Source organism: Monodon monoceros, unplaced genomic scaffold, assembly GCF_005190385.1.
Source record: "Monodon monoceros isolate NGI ecotype Baffin Bay Population unplaced genomic scaffold, NGI_Narwhal_1 Super_Scaffold_5, whole genome shotgun sequence".
Lineage (NCBI taxonomy): Eukaryota > Metazoa > Chordata > Mammalia > Artiodactyla > Monodontidae > Monodon > Monodon monoceros.
In genome coordinates this window covers 14,804,143-14,829,286 of record NW_021703782.1, presented here as the reverse complement: position 1 = coordinate 14,829,286, position 25,144 = coordinate 14,804,143, and the positions used below count along the sequence as shown (strand labels likewise).

Below are 25,144 nucleotides of genomic sequence, written 5' to 3'. Positions count from 1 at the left end.
GGCCTGACTCCTGGGCTGGATGGCTCAGCAGTGAGGGTGCCTGGGCAGCCTCCAGGACTCCTCTGAGCTCAGCCTTCCTTGGCCTAGGAAGGATTCCTCCAAATTGCTCCAACCCCCAGCTGACTTCAGGTGCACAGGGAATGTGAGCAGGGGCAGGCCAATGACCCTGGCAAAACCACGCTTCCGAATAACGCCCGCATCTACCCCTACCCTCTCTCTTCCACTCTTCCAGGAGGTGGATGCCAACTGGGAGGCTGCCAGCAAGAGCCCCTTCAAGCCGAGGGCCCCCTCCTAGTGACAGCTTTTTAAACACTGACATGACATTTTGACTACAGAAGGGACTTCTGTTTGTTAATCTGAGCAATCCCTCTCTGTGGGTGGGCAAGCCACTTCCTCTCTACCCAACACAGAAGGAAACTAAGGCAAATATTTGCCCAGAAATTCAGGCCCAAGTTTCTGACCCTCTGCTTCCCCATTACCCATGCAGTCAAGTTAGCGAGCATCCTTCCAGGGTTGCCAGTGTCTGGGGGCTTCCAGCCTGAGAATCCTCCTCCCCAGGAAGGAGAAGTGTGGAAAGGAGTGTATCTCACTTCCCCTGAAACTGGATGCAGGATGCTTGGAGGGTAGGCCTGGGTAGGGGATGGGTAGGCCCATTGGTCTCTTAGCCGTGGGGTGTATCATCCCAGGCCCGTAGTTACCCCCATTGCCATCTCAAAACAGGGCCTGCTGCTGAGTGAGCCACGTAGGCAACGGGACAGACCCAGAGGAGGAGAGGGGAGGCCTGTGGACTGCTCAGGTGCATGCAGAAGCCCCCTCAGCCCAAAGAGCCTGGGCTGAAGAACTCCGGCATCTCCATAAAGGGGGCCGGGGTTGAAGGATAGCCATGGGCAGGCTGGGGCTTGGAAATCCACAACCAGAGAGGGAGAGGGACAAAGGTGGAGGCCAGGAGAGCTGCTGCCCAGCTTTGACAAGTCCATTAAATTTTAAAGCGGCCCTGCCCTCGGGCATGCTGGGAAGGGGTGGGGACCTGGCCGTGACTCCGCTTCTCTCAGCTGTTTGTTGTTCTGCTGCCACAGCCCTGCTGGCTGGAGAAGGAGAGCGGGTGATGACTGAGCTTCCTAGGCAGACACTTCTCTTCCCGGGAGGGTGGGGACTGGCCCTGGGCAGACTCCGCCTTGGCATCTCTCTCAGGCATCCCCCCCATCCCGAAGCCCCACCGGAGGATGGCGGCAACAGGAGGGAGACCAGAGGTTCACCTGGTGGAGCTGCGCCTCTCAGCCTGAAGGGGCTCCCGTCTCCTCGGCCCCTGCAGAGCTCTTGGCCAGAAAGCCGCCCGCTCCTTCCTCCTCCTCTCCGCTCAGATGCTTGGAGAGGGGGCAGCCCTGGCTGAGGAGAGCCCCGGCCCTCCAGGGGCTGGCATGCATAGCTGTCTTCACCGCTTCTCTCCTCTCCCTCAGGTCCCAATTAATGGATTCTGACATGGATTATGAAAGGCCAAACGTAGAGACCATCAAGTGCGTGGTAGTGGGGGACAACGCTGTGGGCAAGACCAGGCTCATCTGTGCCCGGGCCTGCAATGCCACCCTCACCCAGTACCAGCTGCTAGCCACCCATGTGCCCACAGTTTGGGCCATCGACCAGTACCGGGTGTGTCAGGAGGTAAGGCTGGGCGTCCGGTGCCGCGCATCTGGGCTTCTTCCCCAGGGATCACTCCAAACGGGGCCTGTGCCTAGCTCATGGAAGCCCCTTAGGGGTCGGGTGGAGGCAGCTGAAGAGCAAGGAGCCCTGGGAGGGAGGCCTGAGAGGAGTGCCCCCCTCCAGGGGAGGGGTCCTTGGCCCTTTGTGTTTTGCACGGCTGAGCTGGTGCCTGGGGCGTAGCATCTTGGGTAATCATAGCCCCCAATAATGGGGAGCCCTGAAGGGGGAAAGGGGTGGTGCTCTGGAGAGATGAGAGCTGGCGGTAGGGAAGAAGCTGCCAGCTAATGATACCAAAAGATCAGAGGCTTGGAAGTGTCCAGTTGGCGGGTACAGTTGGGAACAAGGGCAGGCTCCCTGCGAGATCCCGTCCACTGCCATAACGGTCTGCCCTCTGAGAGTCTCTCACCTCCTGGCCAGCTCTTGTTAGTGAGTCTGCAGAGATGGCACCTGGATGAAGGTGTTTTAAGGTACACGTTGGGAGGCACTGGCTGTCCCTCCAGCCCCCATGTTGCAGGACCCTCAGGAGTGAGCAGGCACGCAGGGCCTCCAAGAACCGTTGCCCTAGATTCCTGTCCCCCTCCCTGCCCCCACAGGTGCTGGAACGTTCCCGAGACGTGGTAGATGATGTCAGCGTGTCCCTCCGCCTCTGGGACACCTTTGGAGATCACCACAAAGACCGTCGCTTTGCTTATGGGAGGTAGGGAAGGCCCCCGGCTGCCTGCGGGGAGCCAAGTGGATGGCTTTTCCCTGCTTTCCCCGAGGTATGAAGCGCCTCTGTGACACTGAGCCTGGCAGGAAGGAGTGGAGAAAGCAGCACGGGCAGACCCGTGAGGGGGCGGCAGCCTGGGTGGCTTGCGATCAGGGCGCCTGGTTTGAGTCCTACCCTGTTAAGCAGTGGCTCTGGGACTCTGAGCAATTAGGAGAGCTGTTCTGAGATGAGTTTTCGCAGATGAGATGGTAAAAAGTGGTCATTCCTAACTCACAAGAGAGCTATGAGGTCAAAACAAGAGTCTTTGGAAGCTCTAAAATGCTAAGTTAGGGGTACATAAACTAGAGGTTCTGTTATTATACGTTTTGGGTAAGATCGTGTGAGCAGATCCATATGACAGACGTGGGACCGTAGTGTAGGGGGTGCAGGTGGGTATGTGTGTTCTCCCTCGTTCCAGGGGCAGGTAACCTACCACTAGCTTTCTTTGCCTGTAACCTCACTCTCCCACCGCCAGATCCGATGTGGTGGTTCTGTGCTTCTCCATTGCCAACCCCAACTCCCTCCACCATGTCAAGACCATGTGGTACCCAGAAATCAAACACTTCTGCCCCCGAGCACCTGTCATCTTGGTGGGCTGCCAGCTGGACCTGCGCTACGCCGACCTGGAGGCTGTCAATAGGGCCAGGAGACCCTTGGCTAGGTAGGGGGTGCTGGTGCCTAGGGAAGGGAAGGTGGCAGATGGGGTGCGGGGCGTGTCTCCAGGCTTCCTGCTCAGTCCTGAGGGAATCCACTAAGCCTCACATCTCTCCCTCCATTTGAAGCGAGCTCATGTAGGGAGACAGCAAGAGTTCTCATTCTTTCATTCATCCGTCCATCCCTCCATCCATCTATCCATCCCGCTATCCATCTGTTACACTGAGTGGGCCAATGCTGGGCTAAGCATCGTGAGGAGAGAAGGAGAGGGAGTCTTTGCATGAAAGGAGCTCATAATCTTGCTGGGAGGTGAACTTGATAGGTGAACATGTTAAAAACCAACGTGGAATGTTGCATGTTAATTGCCAGACAGGTGGTTATCGCTACCACTGTTTTGAGCTGGGGAGATCACCAGGGCCTGGCATAGATATGGAGGGCTTCCTGGAAGAAGAGGCGATTGGAAGTGAGCCTTGAAGGACTAGTAGGATTTAGCGAGACAGAGGAGAAAGGGAGTGGAAATGAGCAGGGCAGGAATGGGTCTTAGGACACAGATCCTGAGCAGAGACCCTCCAGCCTGGTGAAGAACAGACAGGCTCTGGAGAGCTACCTCTCCCTGCCCCCCACTCTCTACCACCAACATGAATTTGGCTTCCCTTCTTGAACCTGCCAGGCCCATCAAGCCCAATGAGATCCTTCCCCCGGAGAAGGGTCGGGAGGTGGCCAAGGAGCTGGGCATCCCCTACTACGAGACCAGCGTGGTGGCCCAGTTCGGCATCAAGGACGTCTTTGACAACGCCATCCGTGCAGCGCTCATCTCCCGCCGGCACCTGCAGTTCTGGAAGTCCCACCTCCGCAATGTGCAGCGGCCTCTGCTGCAGGCGCCCTTCCTGCCCCCCAAGCCGCCTCCCCCCATCATTGTGGTGCCCGACCCCCCCTCCAGCAGCGAGGAGTGCCCCGCCCACCTCCTGGAGGACCCGCTGTGCGCGGACGTCATCCTGGTGCTGCAGGAGCGTGTGCGCATCTTTGCCCACAAGATCTACCTCTCCACTTCCTCCTCCAAGTTCTACGACCTGTTCCTCATGGACCTGAGTGAGGGGGATCTGGGGGGCCCCTCAGGGTCAGGGGGCCCCTGCCCGGAGGACCACCGGGGTCACCCTGATCAACACCACCACCATCACCACCACCACCACGGCCGGGACTTCCTGCTTCGGGCAGCCAGCTTTGATGTGTGCGAGAGCGTGGAGGAGAGTGGGGGCTCCGGGCCCGCTGGGCTCCGGGCTTCAACTAGCGATGGGATCTTACGGGGCAATGGGACAGGGTACCTGCCTGGGAGGGGTCGAGTGCTATCTTCCTGGAGCCGAGCTTTTGTGAGCATCCAGGAAGAGATGGCAGAGGATCCACTGACTTATAAATCCCGGCTGATGGTGGTGGTGAAAATGGATAACTCCATCCAGCCGGGGCCCTTCCGGGCTGTTCTCAAGTACCTGTACACAGGGGAGCTGGACGAGAATGAGCGGGACCTTATGCACATCGCCCACATTGCTGAGCTGCTCGAGGTCTTCGATCTGCGCATGATGGTGGCCAACATTCTCAACAATGAGGCCTTCATGAACCAGGAGATCACTAAGGCCTTCCACGTCCGCCGGACCAACCGGGTTAAGGAGTGCTTGGCAAAAGGCACCTTCTCAGGTATGGAACGTGCTTAGGAGCTGATGTCCAGAAGGCGGGGGAGTTCCCTCCAGGAGCCTTCTGAGGTCCAAGTAGCATTCTAAGTCATCTCAGCTGCTGATGTCCTGGAGATACAGTGGCTCTGCCCCTGAAGCCCAGCGTCCCCAGCCTGAGAGCGTGGTCACATTGTGCTTCACAGCCTGTGGCTCGGAAGGAAGCGGGTTGTCTGGGCGCACTGTTGACCCTTGGGGTTGGTTGTCCCACGTTCCTTCCCCACGTGCTCACATGATGCCTCTTCTCCACCCGGACAGATGTGACCTTCATCCTGGATGATGGCACCATCAGCGCCCACAAGCCCCTGTTGATCTCCAGCTGTGACTGGATGGCTGCCATGTTTGGGGGGCCGTTTGTGGAGAGTTCCACCAGGGAGGTAAGGCTAGGATGGGAATGGTTGGGAAAGAGAGGGACTTACTCCCTTCCCATCTGAGTCATCTGTCACTTAATGGTACTTTCCTCAGCCTTGACTGTGTGCACGTCACTGAGTGATGGGCCCGAGAGAGGTTTATGAGATGGTTCCCACAGCCAAGGACTTTCCAGTATACCAGGCTAGGGAAATACGGTAACATCTTAAGTCTACAGTTGAGAAGACACTTTCGATTCGTTGTCTTATATTGTCTCACACGAGACTCTTATAGCGTAGCCTTCCACTTTACGTGTAAGGAAAGTGAGGACCTGAGAAGTTAAGCGACTCATGCAAAGCTCTGTAAGTAGAAAGGAGAGGGTAGGACTGGAACTCAAGACTTCTGATTCCTTGGCTGTATACATTGTACCTTGCTTTCTCCCGGACGCATGTGAAATAACTAGAAAAATATTCAGTCTGTCCCAAACTGAATCCATCACTGTTTTTAAATGTAGGTTTTATTATAATTGAGGTATGGTGAAGCCAACAGATCAGGAAAAAACTGCCATTAAAAAGATAGATTGTTATACTCACAGATCTCAATGGGAGGGGTACACACAGCATCTGGGGACATGCAGGGAAGCACCAGGTTGGGTCGTGCGGCAGAGGGAGTAAGGGGGACTGTGGGCAGGAGCCTTTATTGTCTCTTCCCTGGGAAGGAAGAGGTGAAGCAGGGTAAACAGGCTTAGGGTTGGCTAGTTTGAATAATTTCATCAGGCACTGGGGCATAGGGGCTGTCCTGAGTCATCTGGTACCTGGCCCTGGGGTACTTAGGGCAGGGGGAGAGTGGCCTGGAGTGTGAGAGCAGATGAAGGCGACAACTGGGGGTGTGGGCTCTGGATTGTTTGGTTTGCATATGAAAGGCATGATCTCAGCTGAGGCCTTCATTATCTCTAGGAAGTCCCCCTAGGGTCCGCAAGGCCCCAAACTGCAAAGCATCAGAATACAGAAACTAGAAAGAAACACTTCATGCCATCACCCTTCCCTTAATCAGGGCCACTCCAACCCCCTGTTCTCACTGATACCGCTGCTTTCTTGGGCACCTAGACTGGAAACACAGAGTTGGAAGGGGCCTATCAGTGTGTCCTTAGAAATATCCTCTTAAGTGTGTTGTCTCGAGTCTGTTCTCGCCTTTCCATTCTCCCAGCCAAGCCGAGCAGCCCGGGCCATGGCCCTGTTCTCCATCTTCTCTGAAGTCCTGCAACATTGACTGTCCATCACTCAGCCTTGCAATTAACGAGGCCCTTCTTTGTGCAGTGGCTTCAAGTTCTGAGGGTCCACACCCCGTTTCCCCAGCTGGTTTGTGGTTTCTCTTGAGTGTAGGGACTAGGTCTTTTACTTCCTCAGCACTGGTCCCTTAGTCAGTGCTCAGCAAACACTTGAATGAAAAGCTAGACGAAGAACAGTGCAGCAGAGCGTCCTATGATACAGAGTAGGGATTTCCTAAAATTTCTGGGAAGGACGTCCTTCCGGTAGGCGAAGTGGACGGGTTCAGATTTGAGTCGTCTGTGCTCCTTGAAGCGTGAGTTGGGTTGGGATGTGCAAAAGTGTGAGGCTGGGGACTCTCCAAAGCCGCAGGGCCCACCACTACCACAGAAGCAGCTGTAAAGCTCCAGCGGATCCCCAGTGTAGCCTGGAGAGGCTGGCGTCTGATGAGAAAGCAGTTTTTGTGTTAGTTCTGCTCTGAAGAGATCCCAGAGGCCCAGAGCAGCGGCTTCAAGCAGCCCGGAGACACCAGCTGATGTCTGCTTTGCTCATTCGCATCCCACTTGCACTGCTCCCTGAAGGGCTGGGAGGGGCTGGTGCAGGGGACCAGAAGGACTGCTTCACACACCCTCCAAGCCGGAAGGATGCTAGCAAGAGTCCAGGCCCTTTTAAAAGCTGTTGGAGGGCTTCCCTGGTGGCGCAGTGGTTGAGAGTCCGCCTGCCGATGCAGGGGACACAGGTTCGTGCCCTGGTCCTGGAAGATCCCACGTGCTGCGGAGCGGCTGGGCCCGTGAGCCATGGCCGCTGAGCCTGCGCGTCCGGAGCCTGTGCTCCGCAACGGGAGAGGCCACAGCAGTGAGAGGCCCGCGTACCTCAAAAAAAAAAAAAAAAAAAAAAGCTGTTGGAGCCCTGCTCATAGGTGCTCAGCAGCTGGGCTCAGCACAGGCTGTTGCTGTGGGAGACCAGCCTTTGGGGAAGGGGGTTTCTGAGCAGGTCCAGGGGCCACGAAGGGGTGGCTGCCTGTTTGGAGTAGCCCAGTTAGGTGGGCCAGAGTCTTCTGAGTTCCTCGGAACTGAGTTACTCTTTCCCTAAAGCTGGACCTCACCGCAGCCTGCTCTATTCCTTCCCACCCGCAGGTGGTGTTTCCTTACACGAGCAAGAGCTGCATGAGGGCCGTGCTGGAATACCTGTACACCGGCATGTTCACCTCCAGCCCCGACCTGGACGACATGAAGCTCATCATCCTGGCCAACCGCCTCTGCCTGCCACACTTGGTCGCCCTCACAGGTAACTAAGCTCTGGGGCCTCCCGGGAGGAGGAGTCGGGGACCCCCAGGAGTCATGATTTCTTCTCTCACCTGTCTCCTCCTAGGGGACAGGCCACGAGCACCCAGGGAATACGTTTACATAAAGTGAAATACATCGGTGCGTACTAGGGTTTGGGTGAGGACATGGATGTAAAGAAACATGTGAGAGGGGCGCTCGGTGGGATCACCTTATAGGCTCTCTCCAGAGGGCATCTTGGCCCAGCAAAGTGGGCTCCAGCAGACGCCAGGGCCTGGTGTTCTTATTAGCTTGGCCGCACTCATGCAAGCTTAAGAAGTCAAAAAGAAAAGAACACGTTCCTCATCTCTCCCCTTCCTCCTTCCTTTCTTTTTCCTTCTCCTTCTCCTTTCCCTCTTCCTCCTTCTTCTCTTCCACCTTCACTTTCCCTTTCTTCTTCTAGAAATAAGACAGCAAACATTGACCTGCCACTCCTAATTCCTTGATTCCTTGTAGATCCTGAGAGCTTGAGCTCAGCTTTCAGGATGGACCAACCTCAGAGATGGGTTGGAGCAGGGACTGAGGCAGGAGGGAGACCAAGGTGCAGGAGCTCGGGGTCCAAGGGCTGGAGGAGAGATGGCGCCATCCCGGTGAGGGGTGTCTGGGGTCTGCTGATGTTGGAGTCGACATTTGCATTGCGTTGGTGTTGGCGTTGCTACCTGTACTGGTGTTGATGTCGAGGTTAGTATTCTTGGGCGGGTCAGGGGGCAGAGAGCAGGGCCTCAGATACTGAGTTGGGGTTCAGGGAAGGACCCGGTGTCAGAGCTGCTGGGGCCCTGGGCAGATGATCCAGGCTGGGACTGAGCTATGAGGGAAGCAGTGATCCCATGATGAGAAATGAGTTGGAAGGTGGGACTTGGTCCCAGGAAGAAGGGAGAAACCATTGATCAGAACCAAATGTGAAGAGCTGAGCCTTAACATTCAGGAGCTCAACTCCCTCTGCAGAGGGAGTCCAGGGGACACCAAGGGCTTCAGGGCAGGGAGCGAGAGAGAGGCTTCTAAAGCTTACAACTGCAGAATTCCCTGGCGGACCAGTGGTTGGTTAGGACTCCGCACTTCCACTGCAGGGGGGCACGGGTTCGATCCCTGGTTGGGGAACTAAGATCCTGCATGCCACACAGTGTGGCCTGTAAATAAATAAATACATAAATAAATAATAAAGGTCAGAGCTGCAACAATATGTCATCCATGGTCATCCATGAAAAAGTGCTGTGGCCTTCCCAGAGCACAGAAAACTGTCCAAACTCTTAGACCGAGTAATTCAACATTTGAAAGGCTATCTACAAAGAAATGACCCACATGAAAAAAAACGTCTAAAGGTGTTTAAGTTTGTTTCATCATGGCAGGCGATCAGATACAAGTCAAATAGACACCATTGGTTAAGCACACTTGGGTAATTTTCACAAGGTAGCGATGAAAAATGTTAATCACTGCTGCGTGGAAAGGCTTATAGAAAATAACACTGAATGACTTTTCCAGTGAAATGCTCCATACGTGCCGAGAAACATATTTAAAAAATGTGTTGTGTATGTACCTTGTCAAGGATCAGTGGAAAATGCCAAGTATGGTGTAATAAGTGGTGCTTTGTGTTTAGTGATATATGCTTCCTATGAAGTTATTAATTCAAGCTTAAAAATTTTTTTAACATTTATTTATTTATTTGGTTGCACTGGGTCTTAGTTGTGACAGGTGGGCTCCTTAGTTATGGCACGTGGGCACCTTAGTTGCGGCTTGCCGGCTCCTTAGTTGTGGCTTAGCAGTGGCATGTGAATTCTTAGCTGCAGCATGCGTGTGGGATCTAGCTCCCTGACCAGGGATCGAACCCGGGCCCCCTGCATTGGGAGCGTGGAGTCTTAACCACTGCACCACCAGGGAAGTCCCAAGCTTAAATTTTTTTTAATGTTAAATATAACACAAATACACATAATATATGGTCAGCTTAATGAAGTACTACAAAGCAAAGGGACCCTTGCCGGCCATACCAGAAGCCCTTCACCTGTCCTTACCAACCACAGGCCCTTCCCCCGTCCCCAGGAGGAACCACTCTGCCTATTATTCTTTTTTATGGCCTCACTTCCTTACACTTCCTCATAGTTTTATCATCCAAATGTGCATATCCTTCAACACTATAGCATGATTTTATTTTTTATATATCCTTTAAGTGTTTTCTTTTTTAATCTATAAGTACCTTGTCCATGAAAAAAACTTGCCCTTGCAATTTGTTGGGAAAACCCCACTGATCTAGGAAATCTAGATTTTTTTTACTGATTGCGTTTCTATAGTACACCATCTTTCCTGTAAACTGGCCATTGGATCTAGAGGCTAGATTGGATTCACATTCAGTTTTCTTTTGGTAAGACTACTTCATACATTGTTTCTCTTTTTCATCAAGAAGCATAGATTGTCTGCTTTTCTCTCTTTTTGTGACGTTAGCAACCATTGAATGTCATTGCCTGGATCCATTAATTTATTAGGTGTTGTGAAATGGTAATATTCCAGTTCAGTCATTTTTTTCTTTATCTGTTGGAATACTTCTAAAAAGAGAGAAACTTGCCCTCACCTACTGTTCTTTTACCCAGTGGTATAGTTCATGTAAAGCAGGCAGGTGAATGCTTGATTCTTTTATTTACCAGTTTTCAAGATACATTTGTTTTCCTATCATCCTTTGAGAGTGACCAATTAGTTTCTTATTATTAAGTATGCTTATGAACTCTCAGATTTGAACATACTCAGTTGGTTCCAAATAACTGCAATTAGCTTTATGGAAGCTCAAATACCCTACTGCTCCCTTAGCCTGTACGAGTCTCTTCAAGTTGGCTGCAGAGTCTCTGAGCTTTCTGATTATCAGGAATGACAAGATGTTCCAGGTTCCTCTTGTATATTTCCTGCCCCAGACCTGGAATCAGCCATTTCTCTAAGAAGTCCTGGTTTCTTGTAGCTGGAAATGGGATTTCAAGGCTGCAATCTGTGCATTAGAGATGCTTTTGCTATTGGGATGGCTCTTGTTTCTAGGTCTTTTCCATGGACTGAGCTGGGAAATATATTTTTAAAGGTAAAATACTTTATGAGTTTATAGTGATACAGTTAAAATTCAGGACTAAGAGTGTTTACTTCTTCCATAGAAACGTTTTAACATGAAATGCAAGGTCAGTACACAATTTGTTACAAAATTTAAATCAATACGCACAACTTGGTTTAATCCTTAGTTCTAATTCATAGTTCTCAGCAAACCTGAGGTTTAATACCCTCTCCCATCAGTTTCAGTGGCTGCTCTGGGGGCGGGGGCTTTCACCCCACCTACGTAACTACTTGGTGCAACATACGTAGCTTGAAAAATCCTTTTAGGTGATTCTGATCTCCTTCACTTCCCACCTCCACTCCACCTGGAAAGTCTTGCACTAATCCCAGTTTCCTCACTGGTAGCAGCAGACTTATATCTCCTGTGGCCTTTCCTGCCCTGTTGGGACTCACCCCTTTGCCCTGCAATGGGCCCCTGCCAGGGGGGATAAGCAAGTGCCTGTCCACTCCTGTGGTTCTTCAGCCCATTCCTGGCTGTGTGTGTGTCACAGAGCAATACACAGTGACCGGGCTGATGGAAGCAACTCAGATGATGGTAGACATCGATGGGGACGTCCTTGTGTTCCTGGAACTGGCTCAGGTAGGATGGCAGGGGAAGGAATCTCTCCAACATTCTCAGCTTTGGGCTCTGCCTGCCCATTTGGCAGCGAATGGGGAGGGGCTGGGAGGTGGTGGGTAGGCAGGGAACCCACTGTCAGACTTGGTTCCCTGAGTGGGCAGAGCCCATCTCATCCTCCAGGCCAGAGGATACACCCTGCCCCGCCAAGAGGAGAGGCTGGCCGTGGCGGGGGAAGGGACAGAGACTTCAGAAAACCGTAGGACAGGGGAGGGAAGCCCAAAATCATGTATAGACGTGGTTGCTGCCTGCTGAGGTCATTTAAGGCACACTGAGGACTCTCCATCTAAAATGAACTTCCCACCTCCATTTTCCCAAACAGGCAAGCAAAATCTCCCACACTGGCCCTCCGGGTGCCAGAAATTCTACCGGTAAAGATTAGTTTACGAAGTTAAAGCATGGCAGACACACCTGGGAAGTCAGTTTTCTAAGCCTGGTTGTCAGCACCTCAGTGCAAGCTGCTTTGGCCCCTGACAGCGGAGAGGACGAGGGGTCATATCTGAGGAGGGCAGACACGGCAGGATGCCGCCACACAGGAATGTGGATTTCTGGGGCTGCCGGGGACAGGTCGGAGGTGAGGTGGTGGTCGTGACAGTGCCGAGGAGCAAATCCAGCGTCATTCCCTTATGGTCTTGTGTGGCCTTGCCTCTCGAGGTGCCTCTCGAGTCTTTATGACTTCAGGACCTTTGCCCACCTGTGCCAAAGCTTTGGCTCTGAAGGCAACTGTAGATGTCTGTGTGCAGACCCCGCCCCTGGGGTCCCAGCACAGATGCGCTCCCGTCTGTTCCCAGTTCCACTGCGCGTATCAGTTGGCTGACTGGTGTCTCCACCACATCTGCACCAACTACAACAACGTGTGTCGCAAGTTCCCACGAGACATGAAGGCCATGTCCCCAGGTGAGCACCCCCGGCTGCACCTGTGCTCCTCCGTCTGCTTGGGTCCAAATCTCTGACCTGACCCCAGGGCACCCGGAGACTGCCAAAGACCCTTGGGCCTAACTTGACCTTGTGGGTGGGGAGCAGCCTGCAGAGGTACATCCAGCCAGGCAGAGGGGGGCCCGGGAAAAGTGCCGGCGTGGAGGGCAGGGCTCCCTCGGGGACCTTGGGCAACTCACTTTGCCCCTCTGGGCTTCTGTTCCTCCTAAGTACAGTCAGACTAGAGTTGGTATTTTTCAGACCTTTTTGGATCAGACTCCACAGTAAGCAGTACATTTTACCTTGTGACCCAGGACACATATAGAAAAATATCTCAATTGTTTTTAATGCTACTCATGACCCATGACATAAATTTCATAACCTAGGAATGGGCACAAGTCACAGCCTGGGCAGCACAGGTCTGGGTATCCTCTGGGATCCCTGCAGCTTGGCCTCTGCTTAATTGACGTCTCAGGTCCTGGGGCCCACAGGAAGCGCATGGGCTCCAGGGAGAGGTGTCGCCGGCCTCCCCGAGTTCCTGCCGCTCCGTCTTGAGGTCTTCGCTGGGCGCCCTCCGCTCTGCTATGACCCCCTCCCCGCTGGCAGCCTCTCGCTCTACGCTGCCAGTTCTCCCACCCCCATTCTCTCCTCTTCACCCTTCTAGCATTTTCTTTCTGAAGCACAGCTCCAATCGCATCACTCCCCCGGTTCCAAACTCCCGTGGTGCTCCCCCGCCTTCCAGAATAGGTCCAAACCCCTCAGTCCAGCCTGCCCTCCCGTCTGACCTCCTGCAACACCCCCATCCCCACTTGCCTTGGAAACCTCAGCCCTGCCAGCCACCTCTGCTGTCGCCCCAGCCAAGCCGAGCATCTTCTTGCCGACAGCTTTGCTTGCCCTTTCTCCCTCATCCTTTGCCTCAGCCTGCTTTATTCTCAGCACACACTAAAGCCCTGTGTAGATCTTCCCTCTGTCTTTGAAGAATAACACAAGTGGGAATGCCTTTCCCCGGCACGTACTGTCAGCCCCACTCCCTGGGCACCTGACTCTCTTTAGGGGGCTCTGTGAAGGGATGTGGTCCTTGCAGGACCGAAGGCCGTCTGTGGGTCCCGTGGCAGCAGGGCAGGGGTGGGAGTCCCTCTTGCCCCTTCTCCTGACATCCTCCTCGTCAAGCCCTACTGCGTTCTGCTCCAGAAAACCAGGAGTATTTTGAGAAGCACCGGTGGCCGCCTGTCTGGTACCTGAAGGAGGAAGACCACTACCAGCGGGCCCGGAAGGAGCGTCAGAAGGAGGACTATCTCCACCTGAGACGGCAGCCCAAGCGGCGCTGGCTGCTCTGGAACAGCCCTTCCTCGCCGGCCTCTTCAGCCACCTCCTCGTCCTCCCCATCTTCCTCCTCGGCTGTGGTCTGAGATGCTGCCACCCTCTTCTGACCCCGCTGCTGTTGCCCCCACTTGTTCTTGCCCCTCTGCTCTTCTGCATCGCCCCCTCCACCTTCCAGGGACAAAGGACTCACATAACCGGGACCCTACGGGGAGGAGCTGCTCTCACCAGCCAGCATAGCTCAGCAGAGAGAGGAAGGAGCCAGGCCTCGTGGGTCAGAACAGGCGCCCGGGGAGAGGTCCCGATTCCTCAGCAGGGCAGGAGACGGCTCCTGGGAGGTGGGGAGCGGGGAAAGGGCTGAGGGCTGTGGCCTCTGGTCTCTGGGTTGGAGAGCCCTAGAATCAGAGGGAAACTCTCCCAGCCGTGAGGCCGTGTGTCTTGGTCTGCGGAGGCAGCCTCCTCCCTGTGAGCGGCCGTGAGCAGGCAGGGTCCTAACTCTGTTGATCGGGTGTTTGCATCACTGGACTTAGAGGGTTGCAAATGTTTTGTGGGCATTTGCACGTGGAACCTACTCAAATCCTCACTGGAGAAGTCAGGGTAGAAATTAAGCCTTCAGAACCCAACTCAAGGTTTCCACCCCTGGGGTGCGGCTGCCAGAGGCCGCAAGTGGAAGGCTGGCCCTCTGCCAGCATCCCTCCCAGGGCTGTGGGCATCCAGGCCTGAGAAGGGTGGCAGAGGTTGCTCAGAGCTGCAGGCCTAGAAGCAGCGCCTCTTGGTGCAATGAGAAACTTCTTTCTCCCCCTTCCTTCACCGCTCAGATTTGGAGATGGAAACGAAAGGAAACAGCTGGAACAGGGGGAGAGAAGGAAGGGAGTGATGGGGGCCTGGGTACAGCAATCCCATGCTCCTTTGGGCTCCTCCCCCTGCCCCTGGTTAGCACGGCTTCTCGTGGGGTAAATTTAGCAAAAAACCCCAAACAACAATGAACAGAATCACCACCAACAAAAACATTGTCGCCTCTATCCCCTCAAAGGAAGAAAGACAGAAAAAGTCCCTGCATGACTTACATTTCTATAAAGCCAAACAGGGTTCCCCATGTGGATGAGGCAATGGTTGAGACGGTAGAATTGACTCCAGTGCTTTTCAGGAAAGCAGTGTCGCCGGCTGTGACCAAGGACGCTCCGGCCCTGCTGGTTGACCCTGGGCAGCACGTTGCATGCCCTCAGCATGCTGGGGATGAGGTTTCGGGGGTGGGGAGGGTGGGCCCAGGAATCTCTGTGGCGTTGGAGCCGTGCGTTCGCCCATCATGAGAATCGGGCTATCCTCACCTTCATCAGGTAACTCCATAACATATGAATGTGGTGGAGGGATGGGGTGTGGTAGGGGTCAAAGGTCAGGAGAAAGGCACTGACATGGAGAATAGGAGACCCTGTAATGAAGGATCATAGCACATGGCCTCACTCAGTGCTGGCTGGTGATAAAAGGGAAGGAGAAAAAATGGGGGAATTGAACAGGAGCGAAGCCAAGGTCAGTCCAGAGAAGAGGAGGGAGGAGACTGGAGGACTGGAGGATTAAGACAGTAGCTTTGGGGAAAAGCTGGGTCGCAACTGACCCTCTCCACATTTTCTAATCCTGATTCGTATTTCACTCCCCACACCCTTTGTAGATTTAGAAGACGGAGCCCCTCTGATGAAGGTGGAGCCAGAGAGACAGCTCCTGGCCTCAGAGCTCAGGAGTCACCTCGTCTAAGAAAGATGCTTTAGGAAGAGGAACTGGTTTTCGGTCCCAGGGCCCTAGGTGGGCTCCACCACCAAGAGGCTGGCTTTAGGTCTGGGATAGAGCAAACCCAGAAACAATGGAAACTCTGCATCAATTTTTTGGTGCCAAGACCTAGGGATTTGAAATTAAGTCCTCGTCAAGAGAAGGAGCAGGAGGTGGCAGGTCAAGCGGGTCTAGAGTGACTGTGCCCCGTGTTGTCGGAGCCCCAGACTTGGAGGCCATGGCTGCCTCCCCTCCAAGTCCTTCTCCAGGTGGCGGGCTGGGAAAGCAGACGTGTGCTGCCCTCTAGTGGCCGGTTAGCTCCTTGCCGCTGAGCTCGGGGCGAGCCTGAGGAGCAGTGGGCGGGGCAGAAGGGGAGCCTCCAAGGTGGGGGGTGCAGCTCTGCCCCCAGCACCTTCACTGTGGGGGGGTGGGGACAGAGGAGGGGCCGGGGGGCCTCCCGGGAACTCTGGTGGGTGGGAGAGCCAGGGCCCGAAGTCCAATGGCAAGGGAATTGGGGCTCCATGAGGTTGCAGGGCTGAGCCACGGGGCCCACTGATGAGAATGCAGAAAGGCCAGCGGGGACAGAAAGGGAAGGTGGCCCAGGAGCTGCAGGAGGCCCCAGGTGAGGGGTCACAGAATGACCCCAGCAAGCAGGGCCCCACCCCCCCTTCCCACCAGCTCTGTCAGATCCGGGCTGCACCTCAAGGGAGCCCAGCAGGCCCAGGTGTGGCCCAGAGACATCACCTGGGGAGGCTGTGGGGAAGCCGGGCCAGGCTGGGGTCCCTCTCCCAGGGGAAGGGCAGGGAGGAGGGGCTGGATTCCAGGAACCTGGAGCCCGGAAATCCAGAGTCAGAGCAGGAGACACACCCATGCAGGGCGAGCTTGAGCCCGAGGCATAAAAGGGAGAAGGATGGAGCGGGCCACACAGCAAGAACACACACCCCTGCACCCGGGTCACTCCAGAGAACAGTAGGATGGGGGAGAAAACACACACACACGCCTCTTTTTATATAAAATTGCATATTTAATTTGGTCATGAATTCATAAACACATGAATATTTTGTACCTAATGGCCTTTCTTGTATTGTTTGATATTTCCAACAAACTCTTCTAAGGTGGGAACTTCCAACGGAGAGGAGCATGAAAAGATACCCAACCACTAATGAAACACTTATTAAGTGCCTATCGTGGGTCAGGTGCTATTTGGACTGGATATAAAACAAAAAAGACAACTTCATGCTCTCATTCAGCTTACCTTAAATAAATAAACATGACAAACACTGACAAGGCTAATACTTTAGATGGGCACTTAAGGAAGTCCTCCAAGAAAGGAACAAGTGAGGTGAAACGTGATTGGCAATAATTCATTTATTTCTCCTCTGAAGATGAACGCAGTGTCCACAGATGGAACAGCAAAGGCAGGAAACGCCTGACTTCCAGGGAAGGGAGGGGCAGCAAAGTGTGAGCTCTGGAAGGAACAGGGAAAGGGCTGCAGCACCAAGGCCACCGAGGTAGGACCCCTACCAAACTCCACTAGAACACCATGCCCTGAACATGTCTAAATACTCAGCCAATTCTAGTTTGGGCCCAGCCATACCACTCTTGGATACACAAAGTTCTGAGATGGAAAAGACCAAAAACTTGAGAATTACTACTTCCATAACATTATCTTGCCACGACTGGAATACTACAGAGATAGGTGGGGTGGAAGGAGGGCTGAAGTGGTTACAAAATATTTTTAGAAGTAAGAGAAAGTGGTCTACCATCCCTCTGCTGAGGGTGCTGCCATGCATCTTCCTTATTTAGGCAGAGCAGTCAAGTGAGGAAACCTCCCACCAAGCGCTGGGAGGGGCAAATGGAGGAGAGGAAGAATCACAAAGGGAAGCCAGCTTGCAAGCCTTTATTCTCAAAACAAGATTGCAATATAGAGATTGACCAAGATAGCAGAGTAGAAAGACCCTGAGCTCGTGTTCTCTCACAGGCACCCAAAATTACAACTATTTGCAAAACAACCGTTGATGAAAAAGATCGGAACCTACCAGAATAGATCTTCTGCAACTAAAGACAAAAAGAAGGAACCACAATGAGATGGGTTGGAGGGGGCAGACTCACAGTGTAATCATGTCCCATACTCCTGGGTGGGCAACCCACAAACTGGAGAATTCTATTGCAGAGGTTCTTCCACAGGAGAGTTCTGAGCCCCACACCTGGCTCTTCAGCCCAGGGGACCTGCACCAGCAAGATGAGCACCCAGAGCATTTGGCTTTCAAGGCATGCAGGGCCATTAATTTTGGGTGTCCCAGAGGACTGGGGGAAATAGAGACTTCACTCTTAAAGGGCACACATAAAATCTCATAAAATGCACTGCGACCTAGGGCAAAAGTAGTAATTTGATAGGAGCCTGGGCCAGACCTACTTGCTTGTCTTAGAGCACGTCCCAGAGAGGCAGGGCATGGGTGCGGCTCACCCTGGGGACGTGGACGCTGGTAGCAGCTGTACTTAGAAGCTCCTTCTGCTGCTGGACGCTGGTGCTGATAGGCATCGTTGTGGGATCCTCCCTCTAGCCCATGAGCCCCAAGAGCTAATGAGTTGGGTGGGGGTGGCCAGCCCCACCCAACAGCCTGTAGGCACCAGTGCTGGGATGCTTCAGGCCAAACAGCTAACTGAGCTGGGACACAGCCCCAGCCATCAGCAGACAAGCTGCCTAAAGACTTCCTGAGCCCACAGACACCTGTAGGCGTGCCTCCAGATATGACACTGCCCACCAGAGGGCCAAGACCCAGCTCCACCCACCAGTGGGCAGGCAGGGGTCCTGCCCTCCAGGAAGCCTTCACTAGCCTCTGGATAGCCTCACCCACCAGGGGACAGACACCAAATGCAAGAAAACCACAATCCTGCAGACGGTACACAGCAGGCAAGACCCTGTCTGTCCTGGGAACAGCTGGGACCCAGTCCTGCCCACTAGCAGGCCAACACAAGCTTCAGGACACCCCAGACCCCATACCCAACTGTGTCAGGAGCTAGCTCCCCTGCACCAGCGATATGACACCAGCTCTGGAATTCCTGGGCCCTGCAGCAGACCCCAGGACAGAGCTCTGCATGCCAGTAGTCTGGCACTAACCCCAGGACCTGGCTTCAGCCACCTGACTCAGGACTTAGTGGCCTGGCAATAAGCCTTGAAGCAATGCTCTAGTCATCCTTCCTATGAATATGCCTGACACAGAGTCCTTGTGCAGCCAACGGGATCCCAGGAGGCCTCACAATGCACCCGCCCCAGCCTGCAGAACCCATGATAATGTGGTAAATTTCCCATTTAGCACATATCCAATATGGACTAGATGCCATTCAAAGGGTTCAGTGCAAGTTCTTTCCAAACCTGGCATTGCCCAAATATCCTGAACCCTCACTGCAGGTGAGCACAAATGGACTCGTATGCACATAAACACTGGGATGCCACTGGCTGGAGCCAGGACCCTGCACAGGAACTCCCTTCCCAAGATGATCTTGGGAGGCCTCAAGAAAGTGTCTTCCCAGCATCCACACCTGTCTAGGCATTGCCTCACTCCCTGCCTCTGGCCATCCCTCTGGCTGGAGCTCTACCACTGAGGTACCACCACACCTAGCTCTGTGTCCACCAGCATCAGCCCTTAAAGGCCCAGCATTCTCTGGACGGGGGAAGACAAATATTCCCTCCCTTGGTGGCAAACTCGGCTATGGGGTCTCGGGCAAGGTTGCTCAGGCCCCTGGCTGTCAGTGACTCTCCACAGGATCAGGGGAGCTCAGGCAGTTCAGCTGGACTAGTAGCCACTCCACTGGTCCTAAGCTCCTATTTTCCTCCCAAACACAGCAACCTCAGGCTGGCTGGGCCCTGGGGTCCTCGCCTTCATACACCATATTGCTGGAGTTAGGTGATTCTCTGCGCCTCCTGGATGTTCTCACACCTCTAACCAAGGGATCCCAACACAGATGGGCCCATCCACACAACAGATGGACCTAATTTCAGCTCCAGCCTAGCCAGTTTCCCCATGAACTGAAACCAACCTAGGTCTCAGTATTATCCTGGTTTAGCTGCTTTTCAAAGATAAACTGAAACCTAGTAGGGTTAAGTAGCTTTTCAGAGATGACATAGGTGGGAAGTAGTAGGAACAAGAATTCAGACCTTGATTTCTCTTGAGAGAACTTGAACATCTTTGTTCTTCCTACTCCTGCAGGCTGTGCCCTTTTGCCTCTTACTCCCTCTGACCTCTCCTCAGATACGTGGGAAAGGCTTACTCCGACCTGCCCCCGGAGCAAGCCCCAGAGACCCACTTCTGAATAGGGAGACTAAGGCAGAGGTGGAGGGAAAGGGCTGAGCAGAGGACAGGAGGAGCCAGGGAGCCTGGGAGTAGGGCCTGGAGGATCACTGAAGTCATTGGCAGAGAGAGGGACTTGAAAGGTCTGTCATCAGGGTCTCCCTGACCTCCCAAATGGTGCACTGGCATGGGCTACTGGTACTCACTGCCAAAGTCAAGCACTGACAAGCTACAGAGGTGAGAAGAAACTAACAAAAATCAACTAGAGGGTTCCAGTTTCTAGTCTGGGATATAAGGAGCTTGGAATTCATCACTCCCGTCCTCAAAACAAGGAAACTTGAACACACTGAAAAGTCAACAACTTTTCTTAGACTCCTCAGGGAATTGAGGTCACAGGGCAAACCACTGCCTTGAAAATTAGTGAAACAGGCAGACACACAGAGTCACAGCTTACTTGCGTGAAGCCCAGGAGTGGAAGCTAGATGCCAGAGCCAGTAGTGGTGCAGGAGAACTTACATTTTCATTGACGAAGTGCTGGAGGCTTGACGTAAATGAGCTTGAGAGTTAAAACTCCAGGGGAGTCCAGTTGCAGGGAGGCCCCACACTTTCATGATTTTTCCTTCAGCAGCCTTATTAGGTTCTCAAAGCACAGATCGGAGAAAATCTCTTCCTGCTTCTAGTCGGGGGGGCGGAAGGGGTGGGGGGAGGGAGAATGTAACCATTTTGAAATATGCTCTGAACATTCTATTCTACTTAACAAAAGCCTGCCCTCAAGAGAAACGATTTAAACAGAACGTAATCTATAGGGTTGTTTTTAATAGCCTAAGTGACTGTGGAAAAAGGGTAATCCCCAACTCCATCGCCCTCAACCGTTCCTGTCTCAACTCATGGAGGGAGTGGTACAGAGAATCATCTGTGAAGGTCTTGGGTCCATGGACACAGGCTCACAGAGACCTAATTATAGACTACAGAATATATCCTACCCACCACAAACCTCACCACCACCCCTAATAGAGCTCCTATATAAGAGGGGATTACAACTAAAGGAAACGCATACCTTAGACCTTATTTAAGAAGTCTCTAGGGAAGTCCAAAGACAACAGGGGGGACAAAAACAAGGGTATGAGAAAAACTTTTATCCTCTGACACCTATAGCTATGCCAAATAGTAAGAAGAGTAACTACCAGGCAGATAAATATAAAATCTCACACTCAAGGCCTATTTACTTCAGTTTCTTTCACTCAGTCCACCACGTCCAGCTTTCGACGTAAAGCTGCAAGCCATAAAAAAAGACACACACATAAAAAAGCAGTTTGAAGGACAGAGCAGGCATCAGAATCCGACTCAATTATGGCAGACATACTGGTGCCCAGGAGTGGGATTGCTGGGTCGTATGGTAATTCTATGTTTCGTTTTTTAAGGAGCCTCCATACTGTTCTCCATAGTGGCTGTATCAATTTACATTCCCACCAACAGTGCAAGAGGGTTCCCTTTCTCCACACCCTCTCCAGCATTTGTTGTTTGTGAAAACAGGGATTATTTAGAAGCGTGCATCTTAATTTCCAGACGTTTGGAGGCTCTCTACTTCTCACTCTCATTTTTATACAATTTAAAGCTTCGACTTTGGACACAGTGCAATAAAATGCCATTATGTTTGTTTAGTTACTTTATAGAGGTCCTTCAAATATCACTGAAGTGAAGTTTTGAAATATTAATTTTACATAGTAGTTCTCAGTCTTTTGCACTTGTAACCATAAGTGAATTCCCAAAAAATATGTAACCCTGGCTGCTGGAGCCATGTTTATCAGGGGAAGTTCACAGACACAGGAATAGTGGGGCGTTTGTGGGTCCCCACTGCACGCTCTTTTCTGGGCCAGCACACAGGGATCCAGTAGGGATCCAGGGTCCAGGAGAGGGACCCAAACTTTGGGCTCTGGTGCTTTATGTGTCCATGAAGTCTTGAGGAAGGCTGGCCTTCCTCCTGCAGGGAGGCAGTCTTGAACAAGTTAGCCCTGTCCTCTCACTACTTCAACAGCCATAATTTTCATTACTCCCTCTTGCTCCCCAACCCCACTCAGGTAAAAGCATAGTTTCTCATGGGGTTGCCAACCTTTTATTTTTCAAACATTATCAACATCGTTTCATAAAAGGAAGGACATTCGAACCCCAATTAACTAAGAAGCACATATTGCAGAATAAGCTCGTTTGCCCTAAAACAAGACCCTTAGGTATTTCCATGGACCATCCTTGATTTCTCCATTATGCTGCTGAGTGGTGCAAAGCTGGTGCTCAAGAACACCTTGGATAACGGTGTGCTATCAACAGCTGCCGTGAAAGAAAGAAGCTGGCACCCTCGGTGGCTATATGGGCAGAGGAGTTGAGGAGACAGCAGGTGATGGCTCTGTGCTATCAGTGAGGGCTGTCCTCTGCCCGCACCCCTTTTAATCCCTTTGTATCCCTACCACCTGAGGAATGAAGGCAGTGATGAATTACTGGCAGAATTGCCCTGTCTGATAAGAGGGTCACCTGCAAGCCAGAGGGCCCTGGAACACATCTCTCCTAACCCACCACTTAACAATTCCCTTCAAACAAAGGTGCAAATTTGTAATAGCTGTACCGTTAAGATATGCAGTCTATGATTCGGAAAACTGGGACTCCTTTCAATTTTCCTTTTGGAAAATTGTGCCCTGTTCTTGGAGAAACATGACATTTTGTAGGGAGAACCCAGGCCAGGTGGCCAAACTCTCTGTCAAGTCTGTTTCTTCAGCCAATACTTTGATTTCAAGTGAGGGCGTTGGAGATGAGTGCACCTTCACCATGATAGCCTTTCCCTGGTATCCCTGGCCGAGGTTCCCTTTGGTGAATATTACGTACAAAAGGTTGCCCAGCACCTACCTCGCTGCTGCTCCTGGGATTAGGCACCTCCTTTGCACACCCTGTGGATCGTGGTCCTTCCTCTGATGCTGTGAATGTGTCACTTGTTAAACTATTATTTCATGAGGGCTGTAAACTATTATTTCTTGATGTCTGTGCAAGTTTCAATTCTGAAATTTCTATTTCATTCTTCTTACGGATTGAAAAACACTAGTGAAATTCCTCATCTTACAATCTATGCTCCTTAACATTAACCCTAGTCTTCTTAAAGTCTTTGGTCTTGCTCTCTCGGAGGCTTCCTGGGGCTTGATTCCAGGGGGCTGGTGACGTGGACACCACTGAGCTTGACAACATGCCATACTCCACCCAAGCCTGGAGATCTCCGGTGTCTGGGGGAAAAGGCAGGGGCCGTGAGACAGGAGACAAGAATGGAGGTACATTCAGGGGTAAAGCCCAGGGAAGAGTCCATATGTCAGTTGCAGGTCAGCTATGTGCCCTCTGTCCGAGAAGACGCCCCTCAGTGTGGGATGACCAGCTGCTCTCAGAGAGAGCGAGGCTCCTGGGCCCGGCTTCTCATGTGATACTGGGCAGACCCTATGCACAGAGGCTGTGGCCTGCAGGGGGTGTCTATCAGCACCTCTGCAGGGGTGAGGGGCCAAAGGGGGCCGTGGGCAACCTCTCCCAGGAGAAGTCACCTGTCCTGGGGCTGGGGCATCAGTCCCTCAGACCCACACCATCTACCTTTCTACCTGGGTTCCAAGCCCAGCAAGGCACAATCCTGACTTCCCCAGTGTAGGATTTCCCCAGTGTGTGACAAGCCAGGCTACCTGGTGTGTGGCCACCTACCCCGAGGGTATAGGTCAGCAGGGCAAAGCCCGTCACTGCCCCCTGGTGAGGCAACTACAACAGAAAGGTGAGCTTTTGAGAGCAAGGGTCAGGTGTCAGGGAGGAGAGGCAGAACCCCAAGAAGGGACCCATCGCCCGAGGCCACATCCTTGTCCACCTCTGTGGGGTCAGTCAGCTCCAGTGTCTGCTCTGAGGTCACAAGACCCCACAGTACTGGCCATCACAACCACCTGCCTCAGAACAAAACAAGAGGGCACGAGAGCAGGAGGCCCATATGAAAAGTGTGGTCCGTTGAGGAGGTGCTCCCTGGGCCAAGTGACAAGCCATGGCTTCTCAGGGCACAGCTGCCCCTAGACTCAGCATAAGTGTCTGGGCTGTGAGCCCATTGATTCTGGGAAGGGTACCAGCACAAGGTGAACAGATGCTCCATACTTTGAGTCAAGCAAGCCAGGAGCCAAGCACTGACAATCAGCCTGCGTTACACCCTCATGTTTCACAGGGCAGGAGCCTCGGGTGTGGCAGGGGGATGGGGCCTGCCCTGAGGTCACAGCAGAGGAGGTTTGCTGCTGGAGGGCCATACACAGGATAGCTGTATAGAATGTGATCAAAGGCTCTCTGGTGCTTCATGCCATTCAAAACCAGGGGCTATTAAAAGCCCGAGGGTAAGATAGCGCCAAATTCTTGTTGAAATGTCTGAGCCCATCCTCAGATCCCAAATTTTGCACAGATTGCCAAAAGTTCCATGGACTTCTGGTCAAGGACCCGATTCATCTGGACTGCTCAGTGCACAGCAAGATTGCCAGGACAGGGCCTAGGGATCTTGCCCACACAACCGTCCCTGACATTTGCTCCTGGAGAACCACCTGCCCAGCTACCGACATCTCCTCCTTCCCTCTAATCAGGCTAAATGCAACTGGGAGAAAGGCAACACAAAAGGAGGCAAGTGTGGAAAAATAAACCCGACAGTGCTGTCTCCCCCAGCCAAGACTAAGAGTCCATGAGTCTACCCACTGCACTCACCTGAAAGCCCCCACACATGACCAGGAGCACAGAGAGCACACAGGCCATCAGATACACCTGACCTCAATTTCCTCCTGAGAGAGCACTCAGGGGCCTCCCTGGGATTTGGAGGTGTCAACAATTCACTGCATTGTGGCTTGTGCCACATAGCAATTTTGAACAAGGATTATAGAACCAGTAAACTTTAAGCACTGCTTTAAGTCCAATCACTTTACGTTTAAAGAGAGAGGAATTGGGACTTCCCTGGTGGCACAGTGGTTGGGAATCCGCCTGCCAATGCAGGGGACATGGGTTTGATCTCTGGTCTGGGAAGATCCCACATGCCACCGAGCAACTAAGCCCGTGCTCCACAATTACTGAGCCTGCACTCTAGAGCCCACGAACTACGACTACCGAGCCCGTGTGCCACGACTACTGACGCCCGCACGCCTAGAGCCCGTGCTCTGCAACAAGAGAAGCCACCGCAATGAGAAGCCCGCTCACCGCAACTAGAGAAAGCCTGCGCACAGCAACGAAGACCCAACACACCTAAAAACAAATAAATAAATTAATGAATTTTAAAAAAGAGAGAGAGGAATGGAATATTTTAAACAGAGACATATGAGTCCTTTAAAGGGCCAAAAAATGTTGCTTGCAGCTTTTCAAATGGGAAAGGAAACAAAAAAT

General features: G+C 52.8%; 2 protein-coding genes across 15 annotated transcripts in view; both read left to right on the top strand.

Annotated features, from left to right (window-relative positions):
• RHOBTB2 (Rho related BTB domain containing 2) overlaps window positions 1-16,440 on the top strand; it is a 29,863-nt gene extending 13,423 nt beyond the window's left edge. For 11 of the 14 annotated variants that reach the window (XM_029202402.1, XM_029202401.1, XM_029202400.1 and 8 more), the window contains 9 exons: window positions 1,458-1,659; window positions 2,292-2,395; window positions 2,922-3,107; window positions 3,771-4,789; window positions 5,080-5,198; window positions 7,571-7,721; window positions 11,326-11,414; window positions 12,242-12,347; window positions 13,557-16,440. In XM_029202402.1, the coding sequence (XP_029058235.1) occupies window positions 1,458-1,659; window positions 2,292-2,395; window positions 2,922-3,107; window positions 3,771-4,789; window positions 5,080-5,198; window positions 7,571-7,721; window positions 11,326-11,414; window positions 12,242-12,347; window positions 13,557-13,774 (2,194 nt within the window). In that variant the 3' untranslated portion in view covers window positions 13,775-16,440. The other 3 variants (XM_029202408.1, XM_029202404.1, XM_029202407.1) reach the window with 3 other exon arrangements.
• Window positions 16,008-25,144, top strand: part of LOC114883971 (putative serine protease 47) — a 105,290-nt gene continuing 96,153 nt past the window's right edge. Inside the window, 1 exon segment of the mRNA XM_029202335.1 lies at window positions 16,008-16,068. Within this exon segment, the coding sequence (XP_029058168.1) occupies window positions 16,008-16,068 (61 nt within the window).